Source organism: Penicillium waksmanii (assembly GCF_028829765.1).
Source record: "Penicillium waksmanii strain IBT 27052 chromosome Unknown utg000005l:1.0-5232799.0:1.0-5237142.0, whole genome shotgun sequence".
NCBI classification, from domain to species: domain Eukaryota; kingdom Fungi; phylum Ascomycota; class Eurotiomycetes; order Eurotiales; family Aspergillaceae; genus Penicillium; species Penicillium waksmanii.
Window position 1 is genome coordinate 3,941,008 of NW_026643252.1, and position 21,941 is coordinate 3,962,948.

General features: G+C 46.8%; 8 protein-coding genes across 8 annotated transcripts; 4 read left to right on the forward strand and 4 right to left on the reverse strand.

Moving 5' to 3' along the window:
• Positions 1-388: 388 nt before the first annotated feature.
• N7481_006377 (NAD(P)-dependent alcohol dehydrogenase) lies at positions 389-1,471 on the forward strand (the record flags this gene model as incomplete). Its single annotated transcript, XM_057265596.1, has 2 exons — positions 389-988; positions 1,043-1,471. The coding sequence occupies 2 exons, from the start codon at positions 389-391 to the stop codon at positions 1,469-1,471; spliced, it is 1,029 nt and encodes a 342-aa protein (XP_057123316.1).
• A 545-nt stretch (positions 1,472-2,016) lies between these two features.
• On the reverse strand, positions 2,017-3,436 carry N7481_006378 (uncharacterized protein; the record flags this gene model as incomplete). Its single annotated transcript, XM_057265597.1, has 5 exons — positions 2,017-2,409; positions 2,479-2,483; positions 2,536-2,603; positions 2,650-2,924; positions 2,978-3,436. The coding sequence occupies 5 exons, from the start codon at positions 3,434-3,436 to the stop codon at positions 2,017-2,019; spliced, it is 1,200 nt and encodes a 399-aa protein (XP_057123317.1).
• Positions 3,437-4,922: 1,486 nt separating this feature from the next.
• Positions 4,923-6,400, forward strand: N7481_006379 (uncharacterized protein; the record flags this gene model as incomplete). The annotated part of the gene is made up of 4 exons (XM_057265598.1): positions 4,923-5,334; positions 5,385-5,508; positions 5,565-6,022; positions 6,084-6,400. 4 exons carry the CDS (start codon positions 4,923-4,925, stop codon positions 6,398-6,400), a joined length of 1,311 nt encoding a protein of 436 aa, XP_057123318.1.
• Positions 6,401-8,476: 2,076 nt separating this feature from the next.
• On the reverse strand, positions 8,477-9,318 carry N7481_006380 (bZIP transcription factor; the record flags this gene model as incomplete). The annotated part of the gene is made up of 2 exons (XM_057265599.1): positions 8,477-9,105; positions 9,168-9,318. 2 exons carry the CDS (start codon positions 9,316-9,318, stop codon positions 8,477-8,479), a joined length of 780 nt encoding a protein of 259 aa, XP_057123319.1.
• Positions 9,319-10,013: 695 nt separating this feature from the next.
• Positions 10,014-11,036, reverse strand: N7481_006381 (alpha/beta hydrolase; the record flags this gene model as incomplete). Its single annotated transcript, XM_057265600.1, has 1 exon — positions 10,014-11,036. One exon carries the CDS (start codon positions 11,034-11,036, stop codon positions 10,014-10,016), a length of 1,023 nt encoding a protein of 340 aa, XP_057123320.1.
• A 3,495-nt stretch (positions 11,037-14,531) lies between these two features.
• On the forward strand, positions 14,532-15,392 carry N7481_006382 (class I SAM-dependent methyltransferase; the record flags this gene model as incomplete). Its single annotated transcript, XM_057265601.1, has 3 exons — positions 14,532-14,660; positions 14,743-15,339; positions 15,384-15,392. The coding sequence occupies 3 exons, from the start codon at positions 14,532-14,534 to the stop codon at positions 15,390-15,392; spliced, it is 735 nt and encodes a 244-aa protein (XP_057123321.1).
• A 2,381-nt stretch (positions 15,393-17,773) lies between these two features.
• N7481_006383 (uncharacterized protein) lies at positions 17,774-18,311 on the forward strand (the record flags this gene model as incomplete). The annotated part of the gene is made up of 2 exons (XM_057265602.1): positions 17,774-18,078; positions 18,203-18,311. The coding sequence occupies 2 exons, from the start codon at positions 17,774-17,776 to the stop codon at positions 18,309-18,311; spliced, it is 414 nt and encodes a 137-aa protein (XP_057123322.1).
• A 317-nt stretch (positions 18,312-18,628) lies between these two features.
• On the reverse strand, positions 18,629-18,895 carry N7481_006384 (Hemopexin; the record flags this gene model as incomplete). The annotated part of the gene is made up of 1 exon (XM_057265603.1): positions 18,629-18,895. One exon carries the CDS (start codon positions 18,893-18,895, stop codon positions 18,629-18,631), a length of 267 nt encoding a protein of 88 aa, XP_057123323.1.
• Positions 18,896-21,941: the final 3,046 nt, after the last annotated feature.

Consider the following 21,941-nt stretch of genomic DNA (forward strand, 5'->3'; position numbering starts at 1 on the left):
GGTAGCTACGGAGGAGAGATACTAACTAACTAGTGGAGCATGCAGGATAAGTCATCCACGTACAGTCCGACTGGTTCGACTGGTCCGACCACTTCGTCCGGTTCGCCCGAGGATACAAACCCCCTTATATGGTAACATGTCGGCTATCCTATATTATCGAAGACCTTTTTGTTTGTCTAAAGAAGCTTAAGGTACCTTCTTTTTCTACTCAATTCTAGTAGCAGTGGATTCCGGACCTTTCGAGACGTTTCTCTTTTCTGTACCACAAGCAACGGCCCCAGATCTCCCCGCTCTCGCGCTCGGAACTGGTCCGTTATAATCTTTACACCGTACATAAAAAACGATAAAAATGCCATCAACGGTCCAAACCCCGACATTCCCACCGACCATGCGCGCTTGGGTCCGCTCACGGCGCGGACCTGCTTCCACCGCGCTGGAGCTTGTTTCCGACTATCCCACGCCCGCCATACCCACGGCCTCGTCATCCGACGTCCTGATCCGCGTGTCACACGTGTCATTACAGTTCAGTACTGAAATGACGATGAAGATACTGCCAAGTCTGCCCTTCAACAGTCCATGGGTGCCGGAGATTGAGTTGTCTGGTGAGGTCGTGGCGGCTGGCGATGACACGCCGGTAGAGGTGCGCAATCTGGGCTCACACGTTGTCGCCTTTGTGAAGGTTCCTAGCGACATATTAATGGGCCGCGGCGTACTGGCAGAGTACGTGCGACTGCCCGCTTGCCAGGTTGCACACATCGACGACGTTGTTGATATGGCATCCGCCTCGGGCATTAGCGGGTCCGGAAGCACCGCACTCAAGATGATCCGCACAGCGGGTGTGCGTGAGGGTCACTTTGTGCTCGTCAATGGGGCTAGCGGCTCGATCGGGTCGGTGCTCGTGCAGCTGTGCAAGCTACGTGGTGCAAAGGTGGTCGGTATAGCCAGCGGCGGTAACGAGTCTATGGTTCGTGATCTGGGTGTCGATGAGGTAGGTAATAAAGGTTGTCTATTTTGCACAAGAACCTCACTAATAAATGCATAGTTTATTGACTACCGTAAATATGATCAGCTGCCGGCTTACCTAGCACATCATTATAGTGACAGGCCGTTTGACTTTGTGCTCGACTGTGTCGGCACGCAGGCCCTTTTTGCCAACTCACCAGCATACCTCAAGCCCGATGGAGCCGTGATCAATGTCGGCATGTTTGAGGGTATATTTATGTTGGCTCGCAATGCACTGCTTAATAAATGGCTGCCAACATGGCTGGGCGGGGTGCCGCGCCGTTATATCATGTTCAGCACGCCGCCAGCATGTGATGATGTAATATATCTGGCGCGGCTTATTGAGGAGGGTCGAGTGCGTATCCCTGTCGACTCCATCTTCAATATGGAGGACGCCGTACGTGCTTACGAGCGCATCGCCACCAAACGTGCGCGTGGAAAGGTTGTGGTGAAAGTACACGGCTGCTAGAGCCGGGGCATGCATTCAATGAGAATGCAGGGGTCACTCCAACCACGGAGACAATAAGGGTGGCTGCATGTCCGAAATATTGTATCAACGGAATTTGGACGGGATAGTTGAGAGGTTGGGCCCAGCTTTGAGAGATTGGTGGGGACAAAGAGAAACACGTTGATTGCTGTTTGGAGAACGCGTAGGCTATTATAGCCGCCCAGATTCGCACCCCTGTCTATTTCGCACTTGATCTGCTTACATATTACTGATGGAGAGAGATCATGAGATATGTGTAGGTTGAAAGACTACCTGAGGCCCAAAGAGCTAGATATACATGGATATAACGGTATGGACTGACTAATCTGTACCACCTGAGGCTCTGCCCTCAGTACCTATCTCACGTTGTCATAGTATATCGCCGGCGCAGATGCCGAATCGTAAATTCAGTGACCATAAACTTAGAGAAAGGAAACCTGAAACTAGCCCAGTAAGCTTTTTGTCTATCTTCAATACCTTGGTTATTTATCTCGATTTCGTTGATGAAAACTCCCGCTTCTCCAACCCTACCATGAACCCGTCCTTTCGTCTCCAGTATGAGACTGTGTATTGTACTCAACAGTAAAGTTGTCCGTTCGACGAATGGCGCTCATGGGAAAGTCATTCCTGCCTTCGGGTCCCGGAGTATCCTTGTCGTTATCTGCCCGCAAGATACTTTCTTGGCTTTCCACATTGGTAATAGCCAAATCATCCTTCTTGGGGATTGACCTTTTGCTTCGCTCGTGGGTGGCGTTCCATTGTGTCTTGCTGCCTTTATAACCTCCACTGTGACCGTTGCTGTAGGAGCTGAGAGACCGTTTTCCGAGGATAATTTCGAGTAGTGGTTGTAACGTCGGGATGCACGAAGCGATGGTGACCACGTTGGCTTCTATATTGGTCCAAAGGATCAAATCGGCGGTCTGAGATCGCTGTTAGATACTGTTGCTCTCTTGTTGATTAAGCTGAGTGAGATATGATAGACTACTTACGCCATCTAAAAAACTGTTAGCAAAAGTCGGTGTTATTATACATTCTTGATGGCTTACATGTATAGTCAGATTTGTCTGCAAGCCCGTGCAGCTGAGTGCATTTCACAATAGCCATGGCCGCGGCTCTGCTTTGTATTAGAAATGTATTCACATTGTCAAGGAACAACTTACATGGCACCTAGACCCAGGGCAGCGGATAGGGCAATCCTTTTACGCAGAGACATCTGCAATTTCATGAGGACAACCATGGGGTAAAGGGCAAGATAAAGGTCGACAGTGGCCGAAACAGCTATAAACCCATTAATGGTCTGGGCATCGAGAGCGGGTAGTGGTGGAAGTTTACCTCCTGTAAAAATTGCGTAGTCAATCAACATCCAGGTACTTTTGCATGTCGCTTGACCCGATTGTACTAGTTCTGGCGTCCATAGTGCGCGGGGAGGGTCGCACTTTGAATCATTAGCAACGGCCATTGGAAAGGGGGAATATTATCTATCCATACCATGGTGAAAAGAATGATAATGCAAATACACGAAACCGCCGCCGCCACGGAGACCAAGGTCCACAGAATGATCTTTTGTATCAATCCTGGGTTGAAAATCCTTGTGATCATAGCCGTCACTGCGATTTTCGGAATCGTAAATGAGAGGATCCCAAGAAGGAACGATATGTTGTTTAGAAGCATCGCCATTGACAAGTCAAGACTAGGATCTTGTAGAACAATAACTTGATGTTGACCGAACCCCGCTACGACTGAAGCTGTCGTGGCACCACAATAGGCTATACCAAGAGCCATGGCAACCACAATCAAGTAGTCATCAATACCAAACATTTTGAGCATCCTCAAGCGAATAAAGACTCGGGCAGTGACAATTAGAAAAGTCAACGATGTTAGAGTCCAGAGGACTGCCAAGATCGTAGGACCTTTACTTTCATGTTCATTTGCAGCCGTCACAACCATTGTGACTGCTGTTTTAGACTTTCAGCTCGTCGGTCTCGGCAATGTAAAAAGATAGTATTCCCGCACAGATGAACAAGAAAAATAAGTCACCGACTCTATATATGAAGAGTGCGCGGTTCGCGGAGGACGAAGCGAGTATTTGGGAGAACCTAGGGACCTGTCAGATGCTGAATTTGATCAGGTACTACTACCCTTTCCCATTCTTCTAAGTTTTCGCCCCCGGCCCCTGATAGTCGGCAAGGCCCAATGGAGCGGTCCTTTGAAACTGGCCGTTATTCTCCAAACACGAGCAAAGATGTAAAACAGAAGTACCCCGACCCACCCTAAAGTGGGGGAAAGCCCAAGGGAGTTACTAGATCACCAAAGTTTTTATTTTTGTCAAGGTGATTGTTGAAATACCGATCGGCGAACAGGAATTACGCGAACGTTTTTAACCGAATAGGGAAGTATGCCCCAGTGTGGCGTTTTTTTGACAGGTCTTCGGATCCAGATGGATTGACACATCTTCTCCATGCTATGGTCACGCCATGTGGGTCGAGTTATGGAACTTGGAACGCTAACGAGACTAAACGACGCGAAGGAGCGCTTAACCAGGGTCACCCGCGCTAAGACAAGGAGGCGGGAAGTGTCAGAATCAGGTAATAACCATATTCTCGGCCCAGGCTGCCACTACCCTAACAAGCACCCTGCATCAGCTGTCCAATGGTGAATGGATGTAAAAATACTCTGTGACAGGAACCTTGGCATACATATGCGAATGAATGATCGCCAGTAAGTCTAGTTTCTCAATTGATTACTCAGTCCTGGAATCACTGTTGGTAGTGCATCTCAAAATATGCCGGGCTTGACTAGCCGACTGAGCTGAAGAGGTGGTAGTGCGTTCGAATTTACGACTCAGATCTACCCATATGATTGTATGATAGACGACCGACAGACCCCATGTCGTCGGGAGTGGCGGATACTTCCGTCCATTCCCCGACTTCGTGTTCTGGCCAAGGGCTCCACTGAAAACGGTTCTCCACCGTGCTCATTGACGGTGCCATACACCCGTACAACTGGGTCAAAATGTACATAGTTTGAGCAACTAAGTGGATAAGCCAAGGGCCCGGCCATCAAGATATCACCTATCAAACGATTGAAACGTGCACATTCCCTCACAAACCGGAAGGATTCCCTCACAAGCCGGAAGGAAGTGGTAAGCTTATCCGCCTACGTCGCCCTACCCTCTAACCCAACTTTGTTAGCATGTGCCAGAGATTAAAGGATTGAACAAAAAACCTAAAGCTACGCCACGAGTATGATCTTTTCTCCTGAAATTCCTTTCCCAATCGAGGGGGGAAAGCGAGAGAGGCCTGCATTCGATCCATCAATGGGGTATTCGGCACATAGCTAGCGGCAAAGTACCTGGGCATTAAAATAAGAACCGCCTCTCCCCCCTTTTACATGGAGGAATCCATCACATACTTGTTACCCAAGTTTTATCAAAATGACTGTCACACACGAGAACGGTACCAATGGCACCAACGGTACCAAAGGTGCTAATGGTGCAAAGGTTTCTCAAGAGGCCTTCGTTGATGTTTCGTCGGCCATTGCGACCTCAACCAACCTTCCAGATCATGTTCCGGCTTTACTCGAGAAGGTTGCTACATCCGGCAAAGCTTTTATTTCAGATGATACGAAGGCTCGCACAGATCTCTTAGATGCAGCTCGCGCTCTGGTCTACGCCACAGAGACACCCAGAGAGGCTATGATCCGGATAGCCTGGTCGCAGTCCACTCTGTATGCGTGTATTGAAGCCGGTGTCGACATGGGCTTGTTCACTGCTCTATCTAAGGATGACAAGCCCAAAAGTGCTTCATCGCTAGCCGAGGCTGTTTCTGCCGAGCCCAAAATGCTAGGTATGTTCTCCATATCTCTTGCCCATGAACTTTATTAAACCCTATTATAGCTCGTATCTTGAAGCACTTGTGTGCCATGGGTGTGATTCTTGAGACCGGCCCTGATGAATACCGCCGGACTGGATTCTCTATCTCTCTCATGTCAGAGCGCTTTAGCGACGCCTATCCATGCATGTAAGTTACTAAGAGTCCTCTCCAGTTTCTTCAACGCTAATCCGCTGTCTCCTTAGCACGGACTGCATCACCAAGGGTGTCATGGCCCTCCCCAACCATCTCAGGAAGACAAACCTTCGCAACCCGACAGACGGTACCAATTCCGCATTTCAACTTGGCTACGATACCAAAGACCACTTTTTCGAATTCCTCGGAACACATCCGATTGCCGCCAAACAATTCAACAACCATATGTCTGCGTACCACCAGGGTCGTCCTAGCTGGATGGATGCCGGATTTTATGACGTGCCCGGACTTGCCGAGCGTGCCACGGAGGATAACTGCGTTCTGATTGTTGATATGGGTGGCTCCCTTGGCCACGATCTGAGTGAACTCCGCCGCAAATGGCCACACGTTCCTGGCCGCTTTGTTCTTCAGGATCTTCCGGCCGTGATTCAACAAGCGCAGACCATGAACCTCCACCGATCTATTGAGCCCATGGAGCATGATTTCTTCACCGAGCAACCTATAAAGGGTAAGTTAGAATCTGATGATGCCCCCGGATAAGACTGAATCTGACAAATCTGTTCTCATAGGGGCCCGTGCGTATTACATGCATTCGGTCCTTCACGACTGGCCCGACGAGAAGTGCATTGAAATTCTCAAGAACATCGTCCCGGCTATGAAGCCTGGATATAGTAAAATCTTGATCAACGAGAACGTCATCCCTGAGACAAATGCCTACTGGGAGACAACTTCATTAGATATCATCATGATGAGTGATTTCGCATCGAGTGAAAGAACCGCAGGCAACTGGCATTCCCTGGTGGAAGCCGCTGGCCTCAAGATCAGCAAAATCTGGACCGTCCAACGTGGCGTGGAGAGCCTCATTGAGTGTGAGCTTGCCGAGTAATACGAATTTCCACGATATTCTCGCTAGTACACTCAGGTGAACAGGAATCTGGGTAGTGGGCGCGTATGGATGCACATGTAGAATAAAGATTCATGACAACATTATACACTCTGTCCTTCACGGCCCTCTCATGGAATGTGTCAAATATTGACTCAAACGAAGTAGGGTTGGCGAAATTCCAGATAGTAGAGAAGGTAGGCGTGGGTATGGGAAAAGGACCCACGGGCTAGCTGTTATGGATCCTATCCAGAGAGGACCATCACAATCGGTGCCCAGGTGGATTACAGCGACATGGCAGCAAAACAACCTAGACGCGGTACCTACAGGCTCAGGTCAGGCATCAACACATCAACAAATTGCGATTCGTGCGACCATGGGTGACACTCTCACCCAGCTCTTGCCTTGTCTATTGTGAGAACACTAGCCATTATTGCCCATGGCAGTAAACATGGCCTATTCTTTAGTAAATGCACTATATATCCCCCTATCAGTGACTATCTAGCACATACGACCATAGGGTGTGGAGAACAGGGCTTCCCGTCCGCTCAGCCGTACTTAAGCCACACGCCGGCAGGTTAGTAGTATGGTGGGTGACCACATGCGAATCCCTGCTGTTGTATGTTTTTGCTTTTTTTCTTGTTTTTTTTTTTCTGAAAAACGTGTTCTTTTTGATTTGTTAATTTCTTCAGTGTGTATGGTTATAGTCGAATACTTACCGAACTGGTACCCTCCCTTGCGACCGGGGATGATTTTTTTTTGTTCTCGGGGTCATCAGCCAAGGCCGGTATCTAGGGAGCTATCAGACAAACCATCCAAACAACCTGAGGTCGATCAGCTTGCGATTTTGTTGGCGATAATCTCAATGAGTTTGTCAATAATCACAAACTTCATTGATGGCTGAAATAATCTGGTCTATAACCACAGGCCCTTTCTTTGCCCCGATCTTGACAGTCTACTTTTTACGCGCATCAGCAGATCTAACAGAAGAAAACATGAAATGATTTTTGGTATACATGTGAGGTAGAATGATTGAACGATTGGAAATCGACAATGCTATTGAGGCAGCGAATATTTTTTTTTGAGGTATAGGCTCCCCGTCAACTCCAAACCATGCCCGCTTGTTTTTTTTCGTTTGATTCTCATTTCGGCCCCCCAATAGCCGCCCGGCATCCAGAGACAAAACCGGCTTCACAATATGCAACAAGCCTTTCATATTCACCGGCTTCAGAGAGAGGGACTTTCGAGGAATTTCCTGTAGAAATCGGTTTCAAATAAGGCCGCAGATATCTTTTTTTTGGATAATTCTCGGTAGGTGGAAGCCAGGTCGAGGTGTGTGGGGAGGGGCCAGGGCTCTCTGAGCGGTCGGCATCGTTTTGGGTTGATATGAGGATTGGAATTGCCATGGCCATACCGTAGAATAAATGAAGAAGGATAAATAATCTCATGGCTTGCGATCAATGGCGTGAAAGTAGGAAGTTATCGTCGAGGACACTCTTGCTAATGGGCCTAGGGAGTGATATGACCGGCAAGAATAATTTGTAATTGTGGAGAATTAGAAATATAGTACTAGAGTTTGGGAGCAGGGACAACCGTAGGTATACTATATACTACTACCAGTATTTTAGTCTTCAACGGCATTTGTCGGATTTAAGGAAGACTAAAGATAACTGAACGAAATGACGAAATGAACCCATGGGTCTAATGTCATCAAGTCCTTGGCGATTTCTTGGCTCTTTAGCATCGCTTCGAGAATGGCCGGCCACATAATCGCCTTTGTCTGAAAATTATGAGAATAGAAATACGAATCAACGCGTGCCCCAATTTTAAGCTATACATACATTGACAATGTAAATTTGCTCTTAATGCCATTGATATTGTGATGTGCAAGTGGGTCCATCCCCCCCGACGCTAAAGAAACACTTTCGATATGACTGACATTCATGAAGAGAGATGCCCTCAAAGTGACAACTTGAATCTTGCTGTTTTTATGCCCCCGTCAAAATATCTTTCCAGATGAAGGGTTTCTCCCCTCTAGACCTTCTCCAACGATTAGTGGAAATCAGTAACTCCGGCGAATCAAGGAGTAGCCATTTCCATTTCTGCGCGAAGCCTTCTGTAACTTCCCAATTCTTTGCATCCCACGACTCCCCCCCACACCAGTAACGTAGCAGCTGTATTTCTTGTGTCCCAAAACGCCATTAGATCATGACAAAGGTCATCGTCGTCAAAAGAGTCGCCAGCAAGGATCATGCAATCACGCATGCGGGGGAAGGGGAAGAAATCTAACCAAGGATGATGAGGCACATGTAGCTGGATATAACTAGGGCGTAAACAGGCCGGAATCCCCTCTATTGAGAAGCCGGGTTGGGAAAGGTTGAATATTGATATCGAGTCATCGTCTTGCATCCACCCGGGCGTCATGCCAATTGCACAGATATTTTCGTTGATGGCTTTATGCACGTTCAGCCGGCTAAGACTGATTAGGTGATCTCTGTTCGGTGCGCCGTTCATATAGCTTTCGAGTGCCTTTGCCTCAAACCATTTACGGAATTGGCGGGCATTTGGTGCTGCCAGTGCGCATTCCCAAAGCTCATTATTTTCCTCCTGGAACTCAAGTGGGACCATACGCGGTTTAGGCAAATTGGAGATATCGGGGGAGATGATGGGGCCCTGCGATTTCGCCTCGTCGACTTGCTTTCTCTGCCCTAGCAAGTAGTGAGATACTGGATTTACCACGTTTTCGGATCAAGCGGATACTAGTACGTACGGAAACGTCGCTGATTGAGGCGATTTTGCAATTTCCTTCGTTCCTCCCGATTTATGACGCCAGTCCAATCATCGCGGGCTTCCTGGACACTAGCCTGCTGTGGCATTCTGCTCAGTGGAATGATCTGCGTTCCGGATGTGGGATCTGCCATGCTGTAGTTGGAAAATATGCAATATGCTGACAAGCTAAAAAGAGCAAGTAGCCCGTTAATAAAGCCTAGGTGGGGCCGTGGAGTATCTTGCTGACAGTGTCTTCATCAGATTACCAAGCTCGAAAATTCTGTCTGCCTGCTGGATTGTGCTTGCTTTCGAGAAATGCCAAGCGGATCGCCACATTGCCAAGCTCGGACAACAGGACAATATTTCTGATTGGTCGGTGGTGAACTTTAGCTCATGGACCCATGTAAGCAAATGTCCCCTGTTTGATTGGTCCATCACTTCATCCCTATCTATGGTTCTCACATCGAGCAAAGCCACGCCGAGAAAGATAACTTAAAAGGTTGACCAAGGAAGACGCCAAGTTTTGATGTATGTTTCCCAAATTAATTGGTAAAGAGCTGTGTAAAAACAAGGAAAACATAGACCAAAGGTTTCATCATTGGAAGCAACAATTTCATCTGACGGGCATAGCTCTCTCATCTAACAGGATCCAGGTCTAGTGATATGAAATAACGTACATAGAGCTGCTGCTAGTACTGTTTAAGTCTCAGCCTCCTTGCCGAATTGCTCCACTGCGCCTCCAAACCTTGGAGCATTCCACCGGAATGACCAACCAGCGGAAGAAATCCGAGAATATCCAAATCGGGAACGGGCCCACTTGAATGAGCTAACTAACGACTTGAATCGTTCACGCAAGATTCGTTTGGAAGAACTCAGTGAGTCGTTGGAACGGGATAAGTTCGGTGCGATCGTATAGATCGACGTGGCCAGCACCTGGTACCGAGAGAAACTCCTTCGGCTCAGCAGCACGCGAATAAGCGTCTTGGCTAAAATAACGAGAGTGTGCTTGATCGCCGGCAATAAATAACATCGGCCGGGGTGAGATCGTATCGATGCCATTAAACGGATAGAAATTGACGAACTTGGTGAAGGTCGAGAGTGTGGGGTGAGTGGTGAGCTCTGATGTCGATCCAACAGGCACAAACTCTCCACGCTTGGTACGGTAGTACTCGTAAAACTCGCGTTCGACTGGAGTGGCATTCACTGTGAGGTGATTCAGGGTCCCGCTGGTATACTGCGTTTCACCGCCGTCGATTTCGCTCCAGCGCTGATGTGCGGCTTCGGCAATTGTTTCCTTAAGCTGGTCGACACTTTGCGAATTTTGTAGCCCCTGGCGGGCGAGGGTTCCCATATCGTACATGCTTGCTGTAGCTATAGCCTTGAGGCGCGGGTCCAGCTTTGCAGCACTGATCAGGAAGCCGCCACTACCACATATACCAAGTCCTCCTATCCGCTCGCGGTCGACGGAAGTTATATTCTGGATGCCCAGATAATCAACTGCAGCGCTGAATGCTTCTGCGTAGAGATCGGGCAAGACCGCGTTGCGCGGCTCACCCATGCTAGCACCCCAAAAGGGGAGATCAATGGAGACGGTGGTGAGTCCCTGCTCAGCCAGTTTCGTCGCGTAGAGGTTGGCACTCTGTTCTTTAACCGCCCCCATAGGATGGCCGACGACAACAGCAGGCGCAGTGTTGTTGTTCTGGTCCTTGAGATAGAAGAGATTTCCTGCGACAGTTGTTCTGTACTGCGTTGGGAAACTGATCGGTTGGACTGTCACATTATTGCTGCGATAGAAATTTTCGGCTCCGTAAGACATGTTCTGTGCCATGGCTGGAATCCCCATACTGAACACGATGATAAACTGATTCATTGGCTTCATGACGGCTGGGGGGGATTATTTATCGCGATTGCACAAGAGAGGATGAGGTTGGTATTGGAAGAAAAATGCTATTTCTTTCCAAGACAAACAGTGAGACTTATAACTGACCAGGTGGGTAATGAGACCACGCAATACTGTCATCCTGCCAAGGTCTCAAGTTGGTTCTTACACCATGGGTGAACCAATATCATCCAGGGATAAAATTAGGTAGAAAAAAAAGTTCCCAGCAAGAGATTTGGATGACCCTAAAGAAGAGTATTTCTGTGGGCCTGTCATCAAAGTGTCTCTGTATATTAAGATTCTCCACACTGCTAATGCAACTTGCTTACCCTCGCAAGGTTGGAAACCAATCAGTCGTTGCTTCCATGGCGATCATTCCTTGGCTCGAGAGGCCAGTTTTTCCGCTTCTGTATATTGTCCCAGGGCTGGGTGAATTCATTATAGTGCCTATAACAATCGCTTGATCTTAAGAATTTAGGGTACTGAGTATATAAATAGGTACTATACTGGATAGAACAAATTCCTGATTATATACATATATCTTTAAGATATCTCTAATACTGACTATCTACAGTACTGACAGCGCCAGCTAAATACTAGTATTATTCCCTCTACCAATGTGCTATTTAAACGATACAAACCTCCAGCTCTGACAGTCTTTGTCCGATTTCAATAAGAAACGCTAGCTATTTTGAGACGCTGTTGGCCTGGCAGGCTTACTACTGAGCCGGTTGCCGCTAATGAGCGCCCTAGGGTGGCCTGGTCTAAGCTTTCACACGGCTTACAGCAAGTCCTTTCTGAATTGTCTGAGTTGCAATATGAAGAAACACCGTTGAATTTGAAAGACACAGCAGGGCATTTTGCATTCAAGAGAACCCCATGATGAAAGACATCGCCATAGTAACAAGAATGCTTACGTATGATGAATTGAGGCGACAAGAAAGGCTCTTGAAAGCGCCATGTACAAAATATCCTTCACCATAGCCCACCGTCCGCCTCAATGCTGGCTTTGATGAATTAGTGAGTAACACATCGAAATGCCATGAGTCAATCACTCCATGGAACGTAATCCTGATGTCCCTTGATACATGAACCTTTTAGAGCCTTCGTTATAATAATTCGAGATAGTGCATTCTTCGCCCCCAGGGTCATGTTGAGTCCCTCTTCATCGAACTCAAAGTCAAGGTCCGGCCAAGAATAGTCGATGGCCCAAGCCTCAGGAATATTATCACCAAACTGTACATAAACTGTGTCGTTCCACTCCGTGCGATTGCATGCAAGTAGAAGTCGATCCCTAACACAAGAAGGGTAGAGCTAAGCGTTTGAAGTGATGTTACTGATCACATCTTAATTGTAAGTTTGGGTTTAGGTCCTATCGCTGGTTTCTTCTCATTCGGCCCTGCCTGCTTTACCTTTAACAGCAGAGAGCCAATATCTTCAAAGCCTAACAAACTAGCAAACATAAGCGCCGAGCGTCCGTACTCATTTCTCGAATAGATATCAGCTCCAGCCCTTAGCAAAACATCCACAGCAGGATAATTGCCAACAATAACAGCAAGGTGCAGTGGGGTTACTGATTCAAGTTTTTGAAAAACATCGGCACCAGATGTAACAAGGAGACGTATAATTTCAGCCCATAACTCTTTTTCCCCGCCTTCCAAGTTGGAACTGGAAAATGGGAAATTTCTCTGATACTCTGTTCGTAGGCCATGTTAAGAGCTTGTAAGAAGTGGGGCCCTCCAACAGCTAAATATAGTAGCGGCCAACCCAAGGCAGGGCGATGAGGCTCGGTTTCAGTTGCTCCTGCCTCTAGAAGAATTCTGACACAATCAAGATGGCCATTCGCCACCGCAAGCCAAAGGGCTGTTGCTCCTCTGCGTAACAGTGCTAAGTTCGCGCCGTAGGTTATCAGTCGGTGTACCACATCTGCGTGTCCGTTGCTGGCGGCGAGATGAAGTGGAGTCCCAAAATCGTAGTTCTGCTTTTGCGTGGCCCCAAATTCCAGAAGCAGCTGAACTATGCTTGTGTGTCCGTTTTCTGAAGCGTAATGGAGTGGATAAACCCCACTGTAGTTCCACTCATCGATACTTGCGCCATTGTTCACGAGTATTTTAACTATACTCAAGTTCCCTTGTCCTGAAGCGAGTACCAATGGAGTTGCTGCGTGGTCTTGTGGCACCTCGCTTTTTGTACTGATTTGTGCACCAGCAGAAACTAGGAACTTTGTTGTTCTTGTATAATTTTGCTTAACGGCGATATGCAAAAGGGTATTGCCATCCTTATCGTAGGCGTTTAAATTCCGTGTTCCAACAACTACTTCTGGTGCGAATACTGTGCTTTCAATCAGCGCAGTTTTGTCCCAAAAGTCTAAATAGCCCACGATTATAAGTTGAAGTTCAGGCAGAAAGTTGTGAAGTGCATGCCGGTTAGGATTTAATTTTTGTGGCATCTCTTGAGAAGCCTCTGGACCTAGAACTATTTATCTGGTGAAAGGATGCGATAAAGTTTCGAGGAGGACGAATTTGAGCGACTAGGTGGGAAATCTTTCGAAACTCCAGGTCCTGTGTTGAGTCGGGCCCAAAAACCTCCGCTTTGGACCCGCCTCGGGGCGTGCTTCAGTGTTATTGGATGAAACGAAGGGGCGGAGTGGAAGGGGTTACCAACCCCACGGCTGCCCAACGCCGACGTTGAGGCTTGCCAATAACACAGAGAGAAACACACACCCTACTCCCCTACCAAGCCTCTCTCTCGTTAGTGCTGGTTGGATCCCAGGTCACGTTGGTTCCTTCTCGTGCGGGGTTGTCTCTGTTCGTTCCGTTACTCTCCTATCCTGCCTGCTTTAACAACATATACTGGGCCGCAATAGCGTTTCTTCCACTATTGCAATAAGCTACGTATTTCCGTGCTGCCTCCCCGTAATGCTGTCTGTCTGCTGTGCTCTTCTTGCTATTTGCGAGGTTGAGTTAGTGCTTTGCTTAGAACGAACGTTGTGAATCACACCAGCTGCGTTTTCTGAGCCTTGCAAAAATCGAGTTGTGGCATCTCACATCCTCATAACCAAAGATCTTCAGAAATCCAACCATGCTCTGGAAGCCTGAAACGGCAGAAGAGTCGAAGCCATACTGGAACTGCGCAAAGGTTATGCTGGGGTGGATAGGAGGTTGGGAGGCGCACGAGAGGTGGCATGTGTATAGCAGTTTCGCGTAAAATACAGCATTCAAAGGTCTCGCCAACGAACCTACTAGCTGCTACTATTTCCTAGCTGCTCGTCGATAATGTTCAATGAGAGGTTACGGAGATAGCAAAGCACGAAATTCGGCATTTCAGAAAGCCGGCGCTAGAGCCGTAACAGCTGTATCCGCTTCACCCCCACTTTTCCACCTTTATCCACAGCTTTTGTCAAACATCTCAACGCATTTCCGACAACGGACTAGATGACGAAAGCCAGGAATTATCAACACCAATAATTAACCTATTATCATAAAAATGGCGGGGGATGCTTTGGCTGCCCGAGCCCTCAAATGGAAAGCTAGGAACTATACGGAGGATCTTCCAGACGATATCGGTCCTTTCCGAGAGCTTTTGGAAAATTACAGCAATATCCCACCTGAAAAGGTGAATGAGCATCTCTATTCTATTGTAGGCATACCCTATCCCTTTATTCAGCCCAAAGACCGCAAACTGACTCTCTTCGCAGCGCGACAAAGGCTGGGCCATTCATCGCTACCCGTGTATCGGGCGCTGGTCCTTCACCAATATAAAAGGGCTAGACCATCCCTCGTTCCAGGCCATCGTCAAGCGACTTAAGCAACCTGGTTCACAGGATGCATTCCTCGATGTAGCCTGCTGCGTCGGACAGGTCCTGCGCAAATTAGCTTTCGATGGCGTCGATCCGGCCAGACTCTATGGGACAGATCTCTCCCCAGAATTTATAGACCTCGGCTTTGAACTTTTCAATGATCGTGAGAAGTTCAGACCTGATTCATTTGTTGCCGCCAACATGCTTGACCCTAGTGATGAAGGGTCAAAGATGTTGGACGGTAAGGTCACGCTTATTAGCGCGGGGAACTTTTTCCACTTGTTTGACTGGGGCCGACAATTGTTGGCTGCGACAAGGATGATCAAATTTCTGAAACCAGGTGTTACAGATGCGGTTATCCTCGGAGGCCACATTGGTAGCTCAAAGCCAGGCAGTTTCACTACGGTGACCGGAGACACACGGTTTTTACATAACCCCGAGACGTTCCAAGAGCTGTGGGATGAGGCTGGCAGGACGACAGGGACGAAGTGGAAGGTTTCGTCAACATGGATTAGCAAGATCACGATTGATATTCCTAGCTTTCCTGATGAGAGCCGATACCTCGTTTACATCGCGCGCCAGATTGACCTAGCGGTATTATCATGATGTTCTGAGAGTCTGGGGCGGGTACTGTCCCTCGCGTTGCTGTCGGTAACATAGAGAAGCTCTTTCAAATCTTAATCACATGATACCCGAATTACAGCATCCTTCCGTTTGGAATTTACTGTTCAACATCAGAATGTAACTTAAATACAGGAGTAATCATTTCTGGAATGGCGGGTTATGTAATTAGGGTTTGAAAGACTGTCTTTCTGTCTCTCATCATGGTAGGCAATCCTGGGTGGGTCTGTACCAAGGCTTGCGCATACTCCCTATACTGTGAAAATAAATAGGCTGTATGTAGCGAGAGACCTGTAAAAAGCCTGTAAAGGCACCATCGACTATGCCATGAGCCACCGCCCAGAAAGCAAAATTCATTCGGACTATTCGATGCACTCTGTACCAATTTGAGACCTTCTATGCCGTCCTGTTGGCATATTAATTACAAGATTGCATCGTCACGGTACAGAAGACCTATTAGAAAGCTGGGCCCCACGTATGCATCTCACGATACTGTCGTTTTGTGCCACACTGGTTTCCGGGTTCAATCGCAAGAAATCGCTGATCTTCCTTAGCTTGGCGACTCTTTTTCCTTGCGGAAGCGCACAAAAATCTACGATTCCTCGGCAGTCGTTGATGAACGCAATCGTATTGCGCGTGACAATTTTCGAGGAAATTGATCTGTGACGCGTTTGGTGGGGTCGGATGTATTGAATTTACAAGCTAATATATACTTGAAAGTACCAAGTAATCTACGTAAGAAGCAATTTACGTCCAACTACTAGTAACAGGGGTACTCCGGAAAAACTCCCAAACATGACTAGCTAGTCTTGACATTACGGTTCGAGAAACAATGAAAGATTGCAGGTGGTAACACCAGTTTCGGGACGTACTGTAGATATAATATTTTGATTTTTAGGATAATAGGGATAATTATTTAACATATTCTGTGTTTCTAAATAGTGTATAAATTATATACATCAAGCTAACTAAACATGATGGAACTGGATTATAAGTCTAAAACTATACATGGCTGCTATACATTCTAAAAAAGGCTTAAGGAGTGTGCTACAAAGACGCATACTGCGAAGGACTTGTGGTAGATTGAAAAGGTTTATAGGGTTAACTATCAATTTGTTGTTACTTTCCCGCCTTCGCTGAGCCTTAGTGTTCGCGACCAAAATTAAGGCACGTATTTCAATCGAATTCAGATATCAATGGCTCAAACGCTCAATGCATGTGGTAGAAAATGTGTACCCCTATTTTTACCCTTAGTTAAAGCTTGTATAGTTTTAAGTGTTCAAGTTCTGCTGATTTACTCCTCCGCAGCTGCGTCGTGCTCTCCAACTCTGTGCTAAAGCTTCACCAACCTGATACTAGTACGTATAAAGATGGCTTGATGTCCTATTTATATGCTATGAAATACATATTTAGATCTCCAGTGGTAACTTGAACAGCTTTATAGCATTTGTTCTTCCAACTTGTTCCTTCTGGCCCTCGCCCAGCTCCACTGTGCGCCACCAGGCTTGACCCACCTCCACCTGATCATAAGATGTGTCTGCGAAGCCTTAGAAGATTATCATGAGAGATATGTGCCAAGTCACCTATGGAATACAAGCACTTATCAACCCCGAGCCCATCTATGCAGTACTTTAGCCCCTTGGTGTTAAAGTTTCCAGATGTGGTTATATAGACATTGTGCTGGAAGTAGTAGCGATAGTCTTCCCTCGACGGGCGCATCTTCTTTTTGGAGGGCTTGTTGTACCAGTGGCATTTGATCAGGACGTTGCACACAGAGTTGGGAAGCCTTCGATGATTGGAAGTCTCGAAAATGTGCCATGTAAACCAGTACTGCCTTCGGAAGAGGTATGCACAGTTACACAGTGTAGAAGCGTATTCGAAAGCTAAACTGAACTCAGATACTCAATCCTGGGCCTCATACCCCTGCGGAAGGCCATGAGCTCGCTTCATCGCTCACACAGTTTACTAAGGCTATGCGTCATGGCCTGTACATTGGACCTCTTGAGGGTGGAAAGAGGTTGACTCTACAGACTTTCACCACTATGCTAGATTCGCTACGGGAATGGCATTCCGGTGTGCCGTCGTATCTGCAATATGATGCGCCCGCTCCTCCGTTGCATAGGAGACCACTGTGCTTTATGCATCTGCGGTACTGGAACTTGGTCATACTCTCTAGCCGGCCATTCCTGCTCTGTAGCCTTTTGCGTCGAGAGCAACTACAACAGAACTCGAATACCGATCCTTCGAGGAGTTCAGTGATATCTTTATTGGTGCTGCCAGGCAGTCCTTGTCCATACTGTAGAAGATGATGGACGAGCATACACTCTTCAGCCTATTGATATCCGACTTTTATTTTGTCCTTGATCTCATTCAGATCCTGCTAGTCGCATTCGCACTTCGAGGCTCCCAAGGTTTCCTTCAACAAGCCAGTGAATGCCTACAGGTGCTCAAGTCTATGAGCTCATCAGGTTACTGTCAGCGAATGTTCCCTGAAACATTGAACGAGCTCCGGGAATGGGGTGTTTTGAGTGGGCCCATAGACAACTCCAGCGCCTTGCAGCATCAAGACGTCTCAAGCTTTGAGATGGAGCCCGATAACGGACTTTATGAAGCGTATGTGATCCTCCCTCAACGATGCTCTCAATAGGGATTTCACTTTTTTCATGTTACGGTAGCTTAATGTCCATTGGCACCTGGCTTGGGAGTTTTGAGATTTGTTTGTTAACTATTCAGGTAGCACTTTTAACCTTGGCGACCTTACAGAGGGCGACATTGCCTCTGCTGACTTCGGATGCATGGTTGGCGAGAACGACGATTTACTCATACAGCAGATGCTCGAATTCTGAGCGTCAGTATCGGGCGAGCGGCAGGGAAGTATATTCAAGTTTCAGAAACAGGGAGAAATGAAACCTTTAATACCGCCAGGTTTACAACTATCTTAGGGACGGTTACCAGCCTCCTCGCTGTGGTTCAAGTTATGGATCATACTGGCGTTTGGTCCTTTGCTCAAGGTTATGTGCTGTGTCATATATGCCACCAAATGTCCTGAAATTTAAATAGAGACAATTGATTTGCCCCCCCCCCCCCCTTCCCCTGTGGACTCTGTGGTAATCCGCCAAAAATATAGGTTTCCTCCGTGGGCGCCTCAATCACTATTGTACTCTTACACACTAAAAGGGGGAGAGCGGCTCCTGATGAAGGATCTAGGAATATGTTGAACGGGATTATGGCTGTTTTCGACGGGCAAGATGGCATCGACTGTGCCAAACCCGATGGAAACAAGAGATGGCCAGCGCTCGGAAATTTCGTCGGGGCCCCAGCTAATCATGTCGTCATTTGTCGAGGGTGAAAACTTGATACGAGCATAGCGACGACCTCCAAAGAAATACGTCTGCTTGAAGGCAGGATGCCAATAAGCTGCGTCGACCATTTTGAACGGTTTTAAAGAGAAGAATGGTTTGTTTAATATCTCAATTTGAAATTTTAATGCGAATAGATCAACTACATGTTAGGAAAGATGGTGAGCTTTATACCTAGTGTTGACTGCTACTAGATGTATAACCTCATGGTTTGCATATTGAGCTTTTGCAAATTACCTAAGGTTAATCAAGAATGATTCTTATCTAGCAGTTTTAGTGATTAATGGTATTTCAGCCATGTGTAACGCCATCGCTGGCCCAAGTGCTTTGTGTAACAGCTTCCAAGGTTAACTATGTTGTGTCACTTTGATTCCTGCATAATGTATGCCATGTGTAACGCCGTCGCTGACCCAAGTGCTTTGTGTAACAGCTTCCAAGGTTGAATATGCTGTGTCACTTTAATTCCTGCATATTATATGTCATATACTAGTAACATGCAAAGGAGCGAGGTGAGCCAACAAAGCCCTAACGGCCCCTACTCTTTTCAAGGTTACGGGCCGGCCCGCCATTATGAGTACTGGATTTCATAGCAATTCTAGCTCCGGGAATAGGTGACACATATAGCACTTGAATCATTAGTCTATGCTGGCTAAGATGAATAAGGGTGAACCGCTGAAGACGAAGTGGAGGGGGGACTGCATTGAATCGCCCCAAGCCTGGAAAACTCAAGTGATCGTCTTACCCAAGTGTCTGTACAAAATTCATGATACCTAATTTATGTGAGAGAAAATCATAAGTCACCATTTGGTGCAGGATGTGGCGACATGTAGCTCTGCTAAAGTCTGCATAAGACAAATTCACTACCCCGCTAGCCTCTCTGTGTACACGCAAACCACCTTTCGCCTATTCGTAGGCTAGCTGGTTTTTGCCTTTTCAAACAGCATGAGTCTACCTGCAAGGCCCATCTAGATAACTGACTTTGTATGTATGTACGATGGCAGCTTGATGCGCAAGCTATGGAGGGTTGCTAGACAGTGCACTTGTTTTTTAGGAACGGTGTTCATACTCAAGGCAGAAATCGGGAATGCAGTCCACGCGGCCTTATACGATGGCCATGCCCGAAGTGTTTGACAATATCAAGTTCAGGTAAAAATTACCTAAGCTATGGAGTAGATCAAAGCAAAAACTGGTTCCAGAGGGGGTCGAACCCTCGACTTTGGCGTTACAGTAACCCTGTATTAGCACCACACTCTAACCAACTGAGTTATGGAACCCGTCTATAATGCACCCAAAATAACACTGCCATGATCAACATAAGACATGAATCTAAATCCAAGAATCCCCGACCATACGATTTTCTGTGTAGTGGCGGCGGCAGAGTGGCTAAGTTTACTACGGAGGAGTACTTATCGCCTATTCCTTTTTTTTTCTGTCTCATCTTATCTTATAATTGACCTCCAGCTCACCCACGCGATCCGAGTCCATCTCAGCGCCGATAGAAGGAGTATCGTGTCGAAACAAGCCCCTTCAAATAACAGAGGCTCAAGAGTCGAAGCTAACAGTTGATCGCCACTCTAACTATAATGCGGATCCGGAATTGAGTCTGTCCAGTTTCAGCATCGGCGAAACTTGCAGCGATCTTGAATGGATTGAATGCAACGGAACCACAATCCGCTCCATTCTCGAAGGCCACGTTCGCGCTACAATGATCGAAAATACCAACGATGGTTAAGTTTCTGGAATTTAGAGGAGCCCAGCCCTTGCCCTTCGTTTCCCAGGCGATAACGAACTAGGTCGTCACCATCGTAGATGCCTTACGCATGTGGCACCCACATAGGCACCTACGCCTACATCTGTATCTAGCTTTCGTCCTAGTTTCCTCGTTCTCTCTCTCCTCGAGCTATTACTTTCGTTCGAACCGCTACTGCTTCATTGCATCATATGCTACGTCGTGCTTGGATCTGTGAGTATCTGGGCATCCTCGCACAGGATCCGAGATACCATCTGCATACCAGGCATACCATGGATAAGAATTTCAGTAACTGGGTCAAGGAATGTTTTGGGATGTGATAGTATAAATACAATATTGTTTACCAAGCAAGGGCCACGTTTGATCCTGATTCATCCTGACAAGGCCAATTCCTTTGCTCCTGCAGACTTTCTCCGACCGTATCAGGGAATAAACATAGCAAAAGGAAACTAACCTTTGGCATTACGCACATGCAAAATCTCAGCGCGCTGCAGGTACTTAAGTACCCCAGCGACTAAACATCAAAATATTATGGTACATATTCCAATAACTGGTTCCAGAGGGGGTCGAACCCTCGACTACACCCAATATCCACTCAACAAACTCAAATACCCATCATTAATCAAAAATATAGACTGATGAAGCAAAAAAGTGGTTCCAGAGGGGGTCGAACCCTCGACTTTGGCGTTATTAGCACCACACTCTAACCAACTGAGTTATGGAACCCGGTGGTGGAGGAGAACAAAAAATCCACATATTTCTAATTTTGGGATGATAGATGTAACACTCTGGACCAGACCCTACTTCCTTTTCAGGCTTAGCGCGGGTCCCACAGCCTCGCAGCCTATCTGCGAGGCCTCACCCACCACTTTCATCTCTTTTCCATACTTAGTATCGCATACTCAATGCACTTATTCCTTACAACTAGGTCTCTATTGCAATAGATACCTTAATGAGAATAAAAAAAATTAATAATTAATAATTAATCAACAAACAGTTCTACGTTAAACCCCTTCAAGTATAGCAGCCTAGCTATATAAATCATGTAGGCTAGCAAACATGGTAGTAAGTATCAATAAGAATACTGAACATAGAGAGGAAAGAAAGCAAGTGCTAAAGCGTAGCCCATAGATACTAGTAAACAGGAGGACAACCAACATCAATAGATACAAGAGTAGGTAGATATATATAAATCTAGGGCCTGAGACAAGAATTATTATACTACTGTAACGAACTGGTGTTGTTACCATTCATTGATGTCTTACGCCTATGGCATCCACTTAGGCATCCACACCTACTAGTTTCATCTCAGCTTCCTCCTACTTCTCCTCAAGCTATTACTTTCGTTGAACAGCTACTATTTCCTT